General features: G+C 39.0%; 4 protein-coding genes across 4 annotated transcripts, besides 1 other annotated feature; 1 reads left to right on the top strand and 3 right to left on the bottom strand. All coding sequences in view use genetic code 12, as the record gives it.

Annotated features, from left to right (window-relative positions):
* Positions 1-576: 576 nt before the first annotated feature.
* Positions 577-1032, bottom strand: CAALFM_C604420WA (uncharacterized protein; the record flags this gene model as incomplete). Its single annotated transcript, XM_707307.2, has 1 exon — positions 577-1032. The coding sequence occupies one exon, from the start codon at positions 1030-1032 to the stop codon at positions 577-579; it is 456 nt and encodes a 151-aa protein (XP_712400.2).
* A 452-nt stretch (positions 1033-1484) lies between these two features.
* On the top strand, positions 1485-2555 carry CAALFM_C604410CA (uncharacterized protein; the record flags this gene model as incomplete). Its single annotated transcript, XM_707306.2, has 1 exon — positions 1485-2555. One exon carries the CDS (start codon positions 1485-1487, stop codon positions 2553-2555), a length of 1071 nt encoding a protein of 356 aa, XP_712399.2.
* Positions 2556-2774: 219 nt separating this feature from the next.
* CAALFM_C604400WA (uncharacterized protein) lies at positions 2775-3089 on the bottom strand (the record flags this gene model as incomplete). Its single annotated transcript, XM_707305.1, has 1 exon — positions 2775-3089. The coding sequence occupies one exon, from the start codon at positions 3087-3089 to the stop codon at positions 2775-2777; it is 315 nt and encodes a 104-aa protein (XP_712398.1).
* Positions 3090-3319: 230 nt separating this feature from the next.
* Positions 3320-7073: a centromere ((CEN6) Centromere region of Chromosome 6; each centromere mediates a single kinetochore attachment although it binds multiple (four) Cse4p-containing nucleosomes).
* A 1497-nt stretch (positions 7074-8570) lies between these two features.
* ALS2 (Als2p) lies at positions 8571-15659 on the bottom strand (the record flags this gene model as incomplete). Its single annotated transcript, XM_707553.2, has 1 exon — positions 8571-15659. One exon carries the CDS (start codon positions 15657-15659, stop codon positions 8571-8573), a length of 7089 nt encoding a protein of 2362 aa, XP_712646.2.
* Between the last annotated feature and the right edge of the window lie 357 nt (positions 15660-16016).

The raw sequence follows: 16016 nt of genomic DNA, 5'->3' as shown, positions 1-16016 counted from the left end.
TGTTTTTTTTTGTAATTAATTAATTATAATATTTTTTTGATTATTTTATTTGGATTTTTTTGTTGGGTTTTCTTGTTGAATTAGTTGTTAAGTTTTATGAATAATGAACCAAGTTGTATCAATCAGATATTGACTTTATGAAATCTAGTAAGTAGTATAATCAGAAAATTAATTTTCTGAAGTTCCTTCTTATATCCTTTTTGGCACGTGACTGTGTCGTGTTTTGATATATAGAAAGATAATCTATTAATAGATGAAAGATGTATCTAAATGATAAAAAAAGTATTGATTGATTCTAAAAGAAAAGCCAATATAAAAAAATATAAAAATGTAGAGAAATTGTAAGGTTTATATAGCGTGAATTGAGTTGATAACTTTGCAACCAATTCTGAACACATATAATTGATAATGTTGGGAATATTAACACATTTCAAGGATGTGTGCATAATTTTAAGAATGTGTGAATTATGACGAAATATACAGGATCGTCAATTGACAAAAGCCGCACAAAACCTAAAAACGAGGTTTAAGTTAATTCTTGTGAAAAAAATTGTAAATTCACTACACAGTTTCTACTTAATATCTTTGGTAGTCAAAAGGTGGTCTGTGTTCTGGAGACCATTCTTCGTGTTGACCGTAATGGTCGTCGTAACCTCTTTGAGCGTTGTTGATAGCTTGATCTCTAAGTCTCTCTCTATCCAAATAGTCCAACCCTTTGGTTTCAAATAATTTGTCGACTTCTCCACCAGCAATAGCAGCTAAAGCTTCTTTAGCAAAGGCGTGACTAACTGGTTTCCCTTCTCTTCTTTGTCTATCTTCAAACAACTTGACAGCAGCAAATGAAGCAGCACCAGCAACTGCTTCGTGAGAGAACTTGGCTTCGTGGTTGCCTTTGTAAACAGAATCGTAGTTTTCCTCAAAAATACCGAACATTGTGAGTAGTGTGGGTAGAGGAAAAGAGAAGAGGAAGGAAGGAAGGAAGGAAGGGAGGAAGGGAGTAGGGTGATTTTCATGGTTATTTATAGTTTTCATTACTTATTTTTTAAGCCCCGTTTTCGGTGCGCGGTTTACAAGAATAGAACACTGCCCCCTCATTGGGTTTACTTGTCTACGTGTTCAAAGAGGGTTCATGAACATTATTATATTCCTGTGATATTGCCAAGAAGGGGTACAGAAATATACCGTAAATTATTTGGACTACGTATAGTTTATAATTGGCAGATGTTACTTTTTACACGACTAAAGTTGGTTCTCTCCTATTCCTTTTTTCTCGAATGATTTTAGTTCTAATCACAAACATAAATCATCCTCAGTAGTTGGAACCAAATTTCAGGTTGTGGCGTCGCCATCCAGCCAATAACGGATAAAGACAATCACTATTATTTTTCCGTGGTTGCTGTTCGACGTCTTCCCCTATATATACTTAGCATATTGTCCCAATTTTAGCTTTTTTTTCTTCTTTTTTTACTACCTATCCACCAACAATGAAAGCTGCTGTTGTATCAAATCCTGTCGAACCTACTAAATTGACAGAAGTCAAAGAAATTCCCAAACCTAAAATTCAAGATAATGAAATTTTAATCAAAGCAAAGGCATATGCCATCAATCCGACAGACTGGAAACACATTGTCTTTAAAATGAGCAAGCCTGGTGATGTTGCCGGTAGTGATGCAAGTGGCATTGTTGAGGAAGTTGGATCTCAAGTTACAAACTTCAAAAAAGGTGACAATGTCAGCTCTCTTGTGATTGGTAATGTCTCTCCTGATAATGGGGCATTTGCTGAATACTTTGTTGCCAAACCTCAAGCAACAATCAAGTATGATCACGATTTGGTATCCTCACTGGAATCTAAATCTTCTACAATTGATTCTTTTGAAGGGGCTGCAAGTGTTACCGTTGGTTTGGTTACCGTTGGAATTTCATTTGCTCATTCCTTGAACATTGCCAAAAATAAGGAGAAGGGTGATTCGATTTTGATCTGGGGTGGTGCTACTGCTACTGGTATTTTGGCCATCCAAGTTGCCAAATTGGTTTACAACTTGAATGTTATCGTCACCGCCTCTCCTAAGAATCATGAGTATTTGAAAGACTTGGGTGCTGACCATACTTTAGATTATAATGACGCCGATGTGGTTCTGAAATTACAACTGCTTGGACATATAAAGTTTGGTTTGGACACAATTAGTAATAAAGATACCTTTCAGAAACTCTATGATGCAACTGCAGGCACACCAGAAGTTTTCTTGGACTCATTGTTGCTTCTCGATGGCAAGTCGATCAAAACTGACCCTGCAAGAAATGTTCATTGGGGCTACACTTTAGGGTACCTTGTTGTTCAAAAGGAAAAAGTCTTGGGAACCCAAAAGTTGGTACAAACACCAGAATTGGTCAATGACTTTAATGCTTGGTGGGAAAATGTCTTGCCTACAATTATCAACAAAGTCAAGCATGCCAATTTGAAGATTTTAGATGAAGGCTTGGCTTCTGCTAATGAAGGATTGCAATTGTCAAGAGACAACAAAGTTTCTGGGCAGAAGATTGTGTTTCGAGCTTAAGGTTTGTGGCATACAACGAAAATCAATATCTTTTCATCAGTTTCTTCAAATCTTTTTCCATAATGGAAGCACTTTTGCTTGATTTTCGACATACGTCGTCGCTTTCTTATCATACTCAAAACCTAAAACATGCTCAAGCTCTATTTTATCCAATTCGCCCAACGCTAACAGATAGTACAGATACACTCACATGTTCCAAACCATGGGCATCTTGATTTTTTAGGCAATATGCATACACTCCCCGCAATCCTTCTTATTCATGTTCAACACTCCGTATTCTTCTTTAGTGAGATGGGCCCAACATGTTTTCTTATAACAGATGGCTATTTTGCATTTTTCTCCTTTTTTAGTTAACTTGCCACATTGTTTTTCTAATGGTGTAACAGGAGCTTTTCTTTTTGGTTTAACGGAAAATTGTTCAATCTTTTCCATTGTTTCATCATCTAAGTTTAATTCTTTAATTTTGTTGAGTAAATCATCATATATCGATTTTTCTAATAGCTTAAGTTTCTTAAATATATTAATCCTTGTCATTTTGTATTTTGTTTTTGCTACATTATACGTTTTCCTAGTACAGTTGTACTGACGTTTTTTACTATCTCTCTTTCATCTATGGTTCTTCTCATATAGTAGATAGTTTTGTTTCATAACAGCTTTACATCAGTGGTGTAGTGGATAGCTATCTTTTAAATCAGCTGTATATGGCGCTATAACTTGACAGAGAATCAGTACGCTACATATGATAATCATTTAAATCAAATAGCGCTACATTGTCACAGTAAACTACTGAAGACTGTCTCCTCTCACACCTGCTAAGTAACCAGACTATACCTACACTAACGTCAGACTCATTTAAGCCAATCTTGATATTCTCATTAGCCGTGCAAGAATCGCATCTAGCATAATCTGTACTATCATTTTCTTACTCTACTATTTGTATATACTCTTCCTATTAAGCAAAATTTGATCAGATTGCCCAGATAAATGTCCTTCGTGCTATACACAAGAATTACTTCAAAAGCATTTCTAACCCAGACCACCAGGCTCTCTTGACTATTGTTTACCAACTCTACGTATTTTGATCTAATGTAAACATACACCTCCTAATAGACGAAATAGCCAGACTATGAATTGGCGTCTATCACGTAGGTGACCAAAATTGTCTACCATCGCCAACATAAATTAACAAGTTATATCTCCTTCCCTCGAGATGGATTACTTCTATACATACAATAGTAACTCACTACAACCTTCTACTTCCCCAATGCCTCCATACTTGCCTTCCATATACTCCGAGCTAACAACATCCAAAAACACTGCCTCTAACATAACTGACTACCATTGAACTCTAGCAAAGATACAATTCATAGCTATAAATCCATTTCACAAGATTAACCAGGTCTGAAGCCAATTGAGTTAATCCTCACATTTTATTCTCAAATACACGTGCCTTTTTCTCTAAACCTCTAAATAATAAAAAGCACATTTGCCTTTCAAAAGTTACTATCAAATGTACTCAAATAACCAGCTACTTTAGGTCTCTCTGGTATCCCCTAAAAAATCAAAAAAAAAAAATCTAGCTATCTTTATCTGGAGTAAAACAAACCATTTAAAATGAACACAATACACCAAAAAGTACAGATAACCGGAAAACAACATGGGTTTTGACTACACCAGCTTCATAAATAAAAACCATAGCACACGAGAATTTAACTATATGCCAATTGTGTTATACCTGACGGTTGTAGTCTATCATGACAATGCCACTTCAAGCGTAATAGAAATAAGCATCTACCAGACCTGCGACCATTAGAAAGTTGATCTTCTCTAACAGTATATCATAATAATCCTTAGTTAGCATATTGTCGTTATACGCAAAAATAGGCAGACTTCTGAACGCTCACCTACCATAGCGACTCAGTAAACTCACCCAAAATTCTTGCTCTTCTTCAAACAGATTTCCTTCTAAGTTCAATTGGTACTAGTGACACCACTTCAATACAAGCTCTGGTGTCCTGCTCTACAAGTTTTCCACACATCTACAAGAGACTAGTATAGCCTTCCAGCAATTAATATGTTTATTTCAGAAATTTGGTTTACATCTGTAAAATTACATAGTTAATGTCATCCTAAAACTATTTTTTTCTAATGCAATAAGCCACATGAGCAATATATCGTGCAGTTGATTTACAGTCTTGAGTTATAAAATTTAGACTGTTCAATACTTTGTGCCGGCACCTACCAAGACGTGTACATAAAAATCATACTAAAGCAATATATTTATACAAGCATAACCAAATACCAGTTAATTCAAAAATGCAATCCTAAGGACCAGTGTTATTTGGTTCTGCAAATATCATCAAAATTGACCTGTTTAAGTACATGTAGAAGTGTTCTAAAATTTCACAATATTCAGCTACAATATGTATGGATCTTAAGTTTTAGTTTATTTGTCATCTTTTGAATCATTTCAATTGTTAAAAACTAATGATTGAAACTCTGATTTTGGATTGAAAGATGGTAAGATGTGTCACAACTGCTTTGTAGGGATGAGAAGACAATTTTTGACATTGACCCAATCTTTTAGTGAGGATGTATGGGATGCCTTCCCCAGCTAACATTTGCGGATGAATGTTGATAGCTCATAATTTTAAGTACAAATCTTTACCCATCGTGATGGATCAATCGATGACCAGGGTTGAGACTGCTACTTTGGCATGGGGAATATCCCAATTAGCTAATAGGGGCTAGTGAGTACTTTATTTGTACACAACTGATTTCTTGAGGATCGGACGGAGCTGATTATGTAACTTGACACTGTACGATTCCTTTCGTATGATGTTTAAAAGATTGTTGGAGTTTATTATTCAATGGGATCATGGTACTATGACAACCCTCTCCGTTATTTTAATATTCCATTTTCGTATGGTATACTGTTTCTACGTATAATAATTCTTACATTATATTAAGTTCAGGTAAGGGTAGAAAAGAACTTAGTATCTACACCAGGAAGTTTACTGAAATTCATTTAGACTCTTCTTATATTTTAATGACTGTGTATCAATAGTTTTTAAGTAGCTTGCAACTTGTATTTAAAATAGAAACTTATGAATTTTATATCATAAATTCTTTCATTAGTCTTGTTGTAAGGAATAGTCCAGTGCAGCCAGTTTCGTATCTAATTGGTCATTTATGTAGGTAAGGTTGTTTCATGATAGTCGTAAGTGACCCTTGTTATTAGATAGTGCAGTTATGTTTTTGATCTGTGGAAGATTGACATTGGTTTGATTTGAAGCGTTCAAGATACCGTTAAAGGTGTTTAAGTGATTGAAGGCATTCAAGTAGTAAAACAGTTAACAGGTTTTGGTACTGCTGAAGCTTAGGGGAATACTTTGCTGGGGTCGTTTGCACAATGATCACAATTGAGACACCTCGCAGTAGTTTTCAATGCCGCATGTGGATTTTTATCTGCCCGTGTAGTATTTGTTTTGAAGAGGACCTAAATTTGAATGTAGAGTTTACTGGTATGAAAGGTCTTATGTATATTAATCAATTTAGAGACTGAGTTGATATATTGTGTTTAGACTACTTTACAATAAAAAGGTTTTGGGCTTAGGCAATATTAGTATTGATTTATTTGTGAACGAATGTATTGTACGAGGTCAATAAGATAGTGGTTGCTTTATTGGAGGGTAATTCAATATTGCTGTCAATTAGTTCATATACAGTGCAAGCTTCGAACAGAAGAAATTATTGCTATTAATATACATGTATTTTTTTGAAGTGTAATTGATTAAATTGATTAGTTGAGTTTGATACGTTTCCATTAGACTGATGCCGTATAAAATATGTGATGGGAGCTGCAGTGATTTTGCCTTGTTACTGTTGTTTTCGTATGGTTTAGTTGAATTTTACTAATGCGGTAGAGCTGGCGAACTAAAGAGATAGCAGGGGCATCATCTGTTTGAGCAGTAGTCTCTGGTAATTAGCAGCAATGGCAGGCTTAGGAAGCGCAAGTTATTGGACTTGATCCTCTTGGATATACTAAGTAGGATCCAACGATGGACAAGAGACTGTGACGTTCTTGCTATAGTGTAGTTGATGGCAATAATTACAGGACAGGGAACGGCCATGGGCATTGTAATGTTTGTTGTACGGGGTTTAAAAACTACATTTGGAGTCTATTTACAGTCGTGATCATTTTTAGAAATGTTTGGATGGTTATTGGTATTGGATTGAATATAATTAGCTATAATATTTGTTGTGTCACTTTTTGTTGAAGATCATTTAACAATAAGTGATCATTCGGCGCAGATTCCTCTACTGTTGTTTAGAAGGCAGTTGCGTGTAATGTTTACCAGGTTTAGGTGTCGCACAGCTGAGTAACTTAGCTTAAGGAAACATGGATCTGGCCAATGGAGACGAAGTGACGTGTTCTGAATCACCACTTTCCTTTCACAAGAGTATAAGCGTTTTATCCCCAAATGAATATTGTCAGCTGTAGTCAGTTTGTCAGTTAGGATTCTCTGCTTTCTCTGCAGAAATGCTGTTAAGATACATCACTTTCATTCCATTCATTGAGCTTATACAACAGTTATACTCACTATTTATTTTGAAATACTTGAAACGATTTCCTTCTGCCCATTTTGAGTGTCAAACTCAATGAATATCGTAAATAATATAGCTTAAGGTTAGGTCGCTATATTATTTAACTTGTGGATTGGGAGTCATATAGCTTAAGGTTAGGTCGCTATATTATTTAACTTGTGGATTGGGAGTCGGTCCGAGCGAAAATCCCGACTGTGTGATCAGCGTTACCATCGTAGCATTTCCTGAATGTGATATAGTGCTACAAAATAAAAAAGAGTATGATTAAACAATCTAGATCCCTTTGTATTTAACCGTTAAATGTTATTGAAATGAATATTGTTTTATGTGATACTTGAGTAGGAGATTAACAAAAAGTATTCAAGAATTCTATTCAAATTATTTGGATTATGTAGTAAAATTTCCCTCATAATGAATCCATATAGCAGTTAAAGTCATTCTCAAAGGTTACTTGCACCACACACAGTTGCTTGTATTGGTAATGAATTTTTTGAAAGGTTTGAAAGATAATCTTTGGTAAATCATTATCCATAGTTGTATTATACACTTTGACTTCCAAACATCTCCATCAATATATCGTGTTATCCTAAAGCATACAGTCCTTCGTTGAATTTATAAACAGTTATTACTATTTTGATTTTTGAATAACGAATCTTTATTAAAATATACTTAGTTACAAACAACGTACTAACAAATGAAATATAATTGAAAAATGAATAAAAATTGATCATGCTAATAAAAACAAAAACCAATCCATGTGGTATTATAAACCCCACCAAAAGATTGATAAAAAAAACTCAGCAATGCAATTTGCCAAAACCGAAAAAGCAAAAATAATACTTCGAAGAAATCATGTAAATGAAAAACAAATTAAGCTAAAATAGAAAAATAAGCTTGGGAATCACTAAAAGAATATAGAAATAGCAGTAAGTAACACATACAACCAACCCGAATGTTGGACAATAGAACCAGAACCATCAAATGTAGAAGCCAAAGGCGTRCTGATTAAGGAACTTGTTGTTTGTTGACTTAATGTAGTTGGTTGAGAAATTGATTCAACACTTTGGGTATCAGTAGTACCAACAGGTTCTCCAGTTGTATTAGTACCTGGTTGATTTCCTGGTTCATTATTGCCACCTTGTATATTGGTGGTAGCAGTAGATCCATTAGAGTTGCCACCAGCTGTATCTTGACCCTTGGTAGTAGCACCATTATCAGTTCCTGGAATAACCACTGTCGCAGTTGCAGAAGAAGGTGGAGTGACAATATTAGTTGAGCCTCCTGATCCTGTATTAACACTTGTTTCATGAGATGGGTTAGTTGCAGAATTCGTTGCTCCAGTCAATGAAGTGCTTGTTGTCAACACAGGGTTTGGATTCATTGGAACGCCAGTATTTCCATTCCCGGTCACTGTGTGTGAAACAGTAGTTGATTCTCTAATAATATCAGTKKTCCAGTGGCAGGGATATTTGGTGAGCCTGGTACATTATTGGTAGTTTGTGTTTCTGTCGATGGTGCTAAAGGTGGTGGAACACCAGTACCTGGTGCCCCTGGATTCGAAGGTACTTTAGTTGATGGAACATCTGGTGTTGCTGTATTAGTTGTCACAGAACCAGTAGAAGATAACTCACCAGACTTTGACTTACCTGATCCATTATTATCACCAATAATTGTTGTGGTTGTTGCTGTTGTTGTTGCTGTAGTTCTAACAACAGAACCTTGTGGAATAGAAGTTTGACAACCATTTTCATCATCACAGAATGTTGTAGATATTGCCACGCTTGTTTTACCATTTTCAGAACCAGTCAAAGAAGTCAAACTATTGTCATTAGTAGATGTTACAACATCACTAGAAGGAATATCTACTGGTTTTGACAGGGAACTAGGTAAGTGGGTAACTGTAGAGTTCACATAATGTGGACGAGAAACTGTGGAAACAACACTTATTGAACCTGAAAACGAGGGAACAGACAATGTTGAAAATGTGGACTCACTTGATTCATCATTAGTACTGGAATGGACTCGGATAATGACACTATTGGTGCCACCTGGTGGGGCAGTGATGGTCAAAGTAGTTGCATAAGATTGTGACCAGTACTCAGTTGTTGTAACTGTTGGGTTTGGAGGTTCTCTAATAATCACAGTGTCAGTGCCTCCCGGTGGACCAGTAACAGTAGTGGTGGTTGCATAAGATTGAGACCAGTATTCAGTTGTAGTAACCGTGTAATTAGGTGGCTCTCTTATGATAACAGTAGCAGTACCTCCTGGAGGAGCAGTCACAGTTGTAGTAGTAGCATATGACTGGGACCAGTACTCGGTTGTTGTAACTGTTGGACTTGGTGGCTCCCTAATGATAACAGTAGCAGTACCTCCTGGAGGAGCAGTCACAGTTGTAGTAGTAGCATATGACTGGGACCAGTACTCGGTTGTTGTAACTGTTGGACTTGGTGGCTCCCTAATGATAACGGTATCAGTGCCACCTGGAGGAGCAGTAACTGTAGTGGTAGTAGCATAGGATTGTGACCAGTACTCAGTAGTTGTCACAGTATAGTTTGGTGGCTCTCTGATGATAACAGTAGCGGTACCTCCTGGAGGAGCAGTCACGGTAGTTGTGGTTGCGTACGACTGTGACCAATACTCGGTTGTAGTGACAGTTGGGTTTGGTGGTTCTCTGATAATTACTGAGTCAGTGCCTCCTGGAGGAGCGGTGACTGTAGTAGTTGTAGCATAGGACTGAGACCAGTATTCAGTAGTAGTCACTGTGTAATTTGGTGGTTCTCTGATTCGAACTGAGTCTGTGGCACCTGGAGGAGCGGTAATGGTAGTGGTAGTTGCGTACGACTCTGACCAATATTCGGTTGTCGTAACTGTTGGGTTTGGTGGCTCCCTAATAAGAATTACATCAGTTCCCCCCGGTGGACCAGTAACAGTTGTAGTAGTGGCATAAGACTCTGACCAGTATTCAGTTGTAGTAACCGTGTAATTAGGTGGCTCTCTTATGATAACAGTAGCAGTACCTCCTGGAGGAGCAGTCACAGTTGTAGTAGTAGCATATGACTGGGACCAGTACTCGGTTGTTGTAACTGTTGGACTTGGTGGCTCCCTAATGATAACGGTATCAGTACCACCTGGAGGAGCAGTAACTGTAGTAGTTGTAGCATAAGATTGGGACCAGTATTCAGTWGTGGTAACCGTGTAATTTGGTGGYTCTCTAATAATCACAGTGTCAGTACCACCTGGAGGRGCAGTAACAGTAGTGGTGGTTGCATAAGATTGAGACCAGTATTCAGTAGTGGTAACCGTGTAATTTGGTGGTTCTCTAATAATCACAGTAGCGGTACCTCCTGGTGGGGCAGTTACAGTAGTTGTAGTAGCATATGACTGAGACCAATACTCGGTGGTGGTAACTGTTGGATTTGGTGGTTCTCTAATGATAACGGTATCAGTGCTTCCCGGTGGACCAGTCACAGTAGTTGTAGTAGCATATGATTGAGACCAATATTCAGTAGTGGTGACAGTATAGTTTGGTGGCTCCCTAATGATAACAGTAGCGGTACCTCCTGGTGGWGCAGTAACAGTGGTGGTTGTAGCATAAGATTGTGACCAGTATTCAGTAGTGGTKACAGTATAATTAGGTGGCTCTCTAATAATCACAGTGTCAGTACCACCTGGAGGAGCAGTAACAGTAGTGGTTGTAGCATATGACTGAGACCAGTATTCAGTTGTGGTAACCGTGTAATTTGGAGGTTCTCTGATGATAACCGTGTCAGTGTCACCCGGTGGTGCAGTAATAGTGGTGGTCGTAGCATAGGACTGAGACCAGTATTCAGTAGTGGTTACAGTATAATTAGGTGGCTCTCTAATAATCACAGTAGCGGTACCTCCTGGAGGAGCAGTCACGGTAGTTGTGGTTGCGTAAGATTGAGACCAGTATTCAGTAGTGGTYACAGTGTAATTAGGTGGCTCTCTTATGATAACAGTAGCAGTACCACCTGGAGGAGCAGTCACGGTTGTAGTAGTAGCATATGACTGGGACCAATATTCAGTGGTGGTGACAGTTGGGTTTGGAGGTTCTCTGATAATTACTGAGTCAGTRCCACCTGGWGGAGCAGTAACTGTAGTAGTAGTAGCAAAGGATTGAGACCAGTATTCAGTTGTGGTAACCGTGTAATTTGGAGGTTCTCTGATGATAACCGTGTCAGTGTCACCCGGTGGTGCAGTAATAGTGGTGGTCGTAGCATAGGACTGAGACCAGTATTCAGTAGTGGTKACAGTATAATTAGGTGGCTCTCTAATAATCACAGTAGCGGTACCTCCTGGAGGAGCAGTCACGGTAGTTGTGGTTGCGTAAGATTGAGACCAGTATTCAGTAGTGGTCACAGTGTAATTAGGTGGCTCTCTTATGATAACAGTAGCAGTACCACCTGGAGGAGCAGTCACGGTTGTAGTAGTAGCATATGACTGGGACCAATATTCAGTGGTGGTTACAGTTGGGTTTGGTGGCTCTCTGATAATTACTGAGTCAGTACCACCCGGCGGAGCAGTCACAGTAGTTGTGGTTGCGTAAGATTGGGACCAATATTCAGTGGTGGTGACAGTTGGGTTTGGAGGTTCTCTGATAATCACTGAGTCAGTACCACCTGGAGGAGCAGTAACTGTAGTAGTAGTAGCAAAGGACTGTGACCAATATTCAGTGGTGGTKACAGTTGGGTTTGGAGGTTCTCTGATAATCACTGAGTCAGTACCACCTGGAGGAGCAGTCACAGTAGTTGTGGTTGCGTAAGATTGGGACCAATATTCAGTGGTGGTGACAGTTGGGTTTGGAGGTTCTCTGATAATYACTGAGTCAGTACCACCTGGAGGAGCAGTAACTGTAGTAGTAGTAGCAAAGGATTGAGACCAGTATTCAGTAGTGGTTACAGTTGGATTTGGTGGCTCCCTAATAATAACAGTATCGGTACCTCCTGGTGGACCAGTGACTGTAGTGGTTGTAGCATAKGACTGAGACCAGTATTCAGTAGTTGTCACAGTATAGTTTGGTGGCTCCCTAATGATAACAGTAGCGGTACCTCCTGGTGGRGCAGTTACAGTAGTTGTAGTAGCATATGACTGAGACCAATACTCGGTGGTGGTAACTGTTGGACTTGGAGGTTCTCTAATAATCACAGTGTCAGTGCCTCCCGGTGGACCAGTAACAGTAGTKGTAGTAGCATATGATTGAGACCAATATTCAGTAGTGGTTACAGTTGGATTTGGTGGCTCCCTAATGATAACAGTAGCGGTACCTCCTGGAGGAGCAGTCACGGTAGTTGTGGTTGCGTAAGATTGTGACCAGTACTCGGTTGTTGTAACTGTTGGACTTGGTGGCTCCCTAATGATAACGGTATCAGTGCCTCCCGGTGGACCAGTCACAGTAGTTGTAGTAGCATATGATTGAGACCAATATTCAGTAGTGGTAACCGTGTAATTTGGTGGTTCTCTAATAATCACAGTAGCGGTACCTCCTGGTGGTGCAGTCACAGTTGTAGTAGTAGCATATGACTGAGACCAATATTCGGTAGTGGTTACAGTTGGATTTGGTGGTTCTCTAATGATAACGGTATCAGTGCCTCCCGGTGGACCAGTCACAGTAGTTGTGGTTGCATATGACTGAGACCAATATTCGGTAGTGGTTACAGTTGGATTTGGTGGCTCCCTAATGATAACAGTAGCGGTACCTCCTGGAGGAGCAGTCACGGTAGTTGTGGTTGCGTAAGATTGTGACCAGTACTCGGTTGTTGTAACTGTTGGACTTGGTGGCTCCCTAATGATAACGGTATCAGTGCCTCCCGGTGGACCAGTCACAGTAGTTGTAGTAGCATATGATTGAGACCAATATTCAGTAGTGGTAACCGTGTAATTTGGTGGTTCTCTAATAATCACAGTAGCGGTACCTCCTGGTGGTGCAGTCACAGTTGTAGTAGTAGCATATGACTGAGACCAATATTCGGTAGTGGTTACAGTTGGATTTGGTGGTTCTCTAATGATAACGGTATCAGTGCCTCCCGGTGGACCAGTCACAGTAGTTGTGGTTGCATATGACTGAGACCAATATTCGGTAGTGGTTACAGTTGGATTTGGTGGCTCCCTAATGATAACAGTAGCGGTACCTCCTGGAGGAGCAGTCACGGTAGTTGTGGTTGCGTAAGATTGTGACCAGTACTCAGTTGTTGTAACTGTTGGGTTTGGAGGTTCTCTAATAATCACAGTGTCAGTGCCTCCCGGTGGACCAGTAACAGTGGTGGTGGTAGCATAAGATTGGGACCAATACTCGGTTGTAGTGACAGTTGGATTTGGTGGTTCTCTGATAATAACCGTGTCAGTACCACCTGGAGGAGCGGTGACTGTAGTAGTTGTAGCATAAGATTGTGACCAATACTCGGTGGTGGTGACAGTTGGGTTTGGAGGTTCTCTAATGATAACGGTATCAGTGCCTCCCGGTGGACCAGTAACAGTGGTGGTGGTAGCGTACGATTGAGACCAGTATTCAGTAGTGGTTACAGTTGGATTTGGTGGCTCCCTAATAATCACAGTATCGGTACCTCCTGGAGGAGCAGTTACAGTAGTTGTAGTTGCGTACGACTGAGACCAGTATTCAGTTGTGGTAACCGTGTAATTTGGTGGCTCTCTAATAATCACAGTGTCAGTGCCTCCCGGTGGAGCTGTGATAGTTGAGGTAGTGACATATGACTGGGACCAGTACTCGGTTGTTGTCACAGTGTGGTTTGGTGGCTCTCTGATAAGAACAGTATCGGTTTCACCTGGAGGAGCGGTAATGGTAGTAGTGGTAGCGAAGGATTGAGACCAATATTCAGTAGTGGTAACTGTCGGATTTGGAGGTTCTCTGATAATCACTGAGTCAGTACCACCTGGAGGAGCAGTAACAGTAGTAGTAGTAGCATATGACTGAGACCAATACTCGGTTGTTGTAACTGTTGGATTTGGTGGTTCTCTAATGATAACCGTATCGGTACCTCCTGGTGGTGCAGTAACTGTACTGCTTGTAGCATAGGATTGAGACCAGTACTCCGTGGTGGTAACTGTTGGGTTTGGAGGTTCTCTGATAATYACTGAGTCAGTACCACCTGGAGGAGCAGTAACAGTAGTAGTAGTAGCATATGACTGAGACCAATACTCGGTTGTASTRACAGTTGGATTTGGCAGTGGAACTTGCACAACGACAGTATCTATAGAATCAGTTGGATTGGTACGAGTTGTAGTGGTAGTGATTGTTCCTGTCCATTCACTGGTAACAGTTGTGGTAGTATGATATGGCACATCAACAATAACAGTAGCTGTTTCACCAATTGGTGCAGTYTTAGTCAGGTAGGAAGTAGTCACACCAACATATGAAGTTGTGATGGTRGTTGTTGGAATAGGTTGCAAAATTTCGATTGTTTTGGTTTTGTCAACACTTGGATTAAAAGGTAAAGTAGTGACAGCAGTAGTACTGTCAGTAACTGTTCGGGTTGTAGCAACAATGACAAAACCGTTAGAATTAGCTTCACTATTATTGTATCCTCTCAATCTTAAATTGAACGGCTTACTTTGTAAGGAACTACCAACACAGGCATAATCATTAGTATATTTTAATTGTCTGTTCTGGTCTGACACCAGAGTATATACGTCAAAAAATGGACGATAACCAGCGGGGACATTTTCATATGTGATAGAAATACCTGTAGATGAACAAGTTTTATTGTAACTTAATGAATCAGACGATACCGGAAAATTCCAATCATTTAATCCCTTTGTAATACCAACATGAACATTTGAACAGTCAATAGTAGTGTCACCACTGCCAATTGTGAACCCCATTGCACCAGATGTGTAGCCATTTGCACATTGTGGTGCCACATAAGTGATTGAAGCTTTGTTAATACTTGGAATAAGTCTTGACGCTATGAAATATCCACTTGCATCTTCGTTTGTTTTCTCAAAATCAACGTCAATTGAGATTTTTTTATCACCATCATTAAAAGTAACTGTGTTGGTGCCAGCCTTAAAACATTTAGAACTTTCCAAATCAACCAATGAACCTGTTCCACCAACATTAAATGAAATTGGTAAAGTAACCGTACCCAAAGCCTTAATAGATGATGTTAAAGTATTGCTCACAGTACATTTTAATGAAGAAAATGTTGTAAATTCTTCACCTGAATAAAACTGACATGTAGCATATTTAACACCGTCAGCAGTCAAATCAACAGATGTTTGATCGGTAATAAATTTAAAAACACATGGCATATTCAATGTGAATGTGTCTCCTGGGTTTGCACTAGTACCATCTAAAGACCAGCCCAAAACAGCATTCCAAGTTGGTCTATTTGGGCCCTTATAAGCATAATTACCAGCTCTTGTCCATGTCAACGAATCAAAACTATTGAAAACACCCGTAATAACTTTTGCAGTAGCAACTGATACACAGAGGCTTAGCAACAAAAATTGTAAAAGCATTTGAAATGTTTTGGTGATATCTTGTTAGTCTAGAATATTGTTTAAAAGTGGAAATTATAAAAAAACAACTTTTGTCCGAAATACCTATTTATATATAATTTCCATAAGGTTGTTGAAAACATCACTCACCCCCTCTTCTTGGCCATTCATTTGCAATTCAATTCAGTAATATGTTTATTAGAGCAAACTCTTAGTAAGCAAAATCTACAACACATGGTGTCTCCAAATATAGCTCTGCATTACTTTTCATGCGTCAATTGTTCTGTAAGAATTATTCATTAAACCATCTTATCTAATCCCAAAAAAATATTCATGCAGCATGCGTTGGGAATGTTGAATGCAGAAGCAGCAGAAACA

Source organism: Candida albicans, chromosome 6 (genome assembly GCF_000182965.3).
Source record: "Candida albicans SC5314 chromosome 6, complete sequence".
In the NCBI taxonomy this organism is placed as follows: Eukaryota; Fungi; Ascomycota; class Pichiomycetes; order Serinales; family Debaryomycetaceae; genus Candida; species Candida albicans.
The sequence above is the reverse complement of the archived record's forward strand: the minus strand, read 5'-3'. Positions and strand labels throughout refer to the sequence as shown.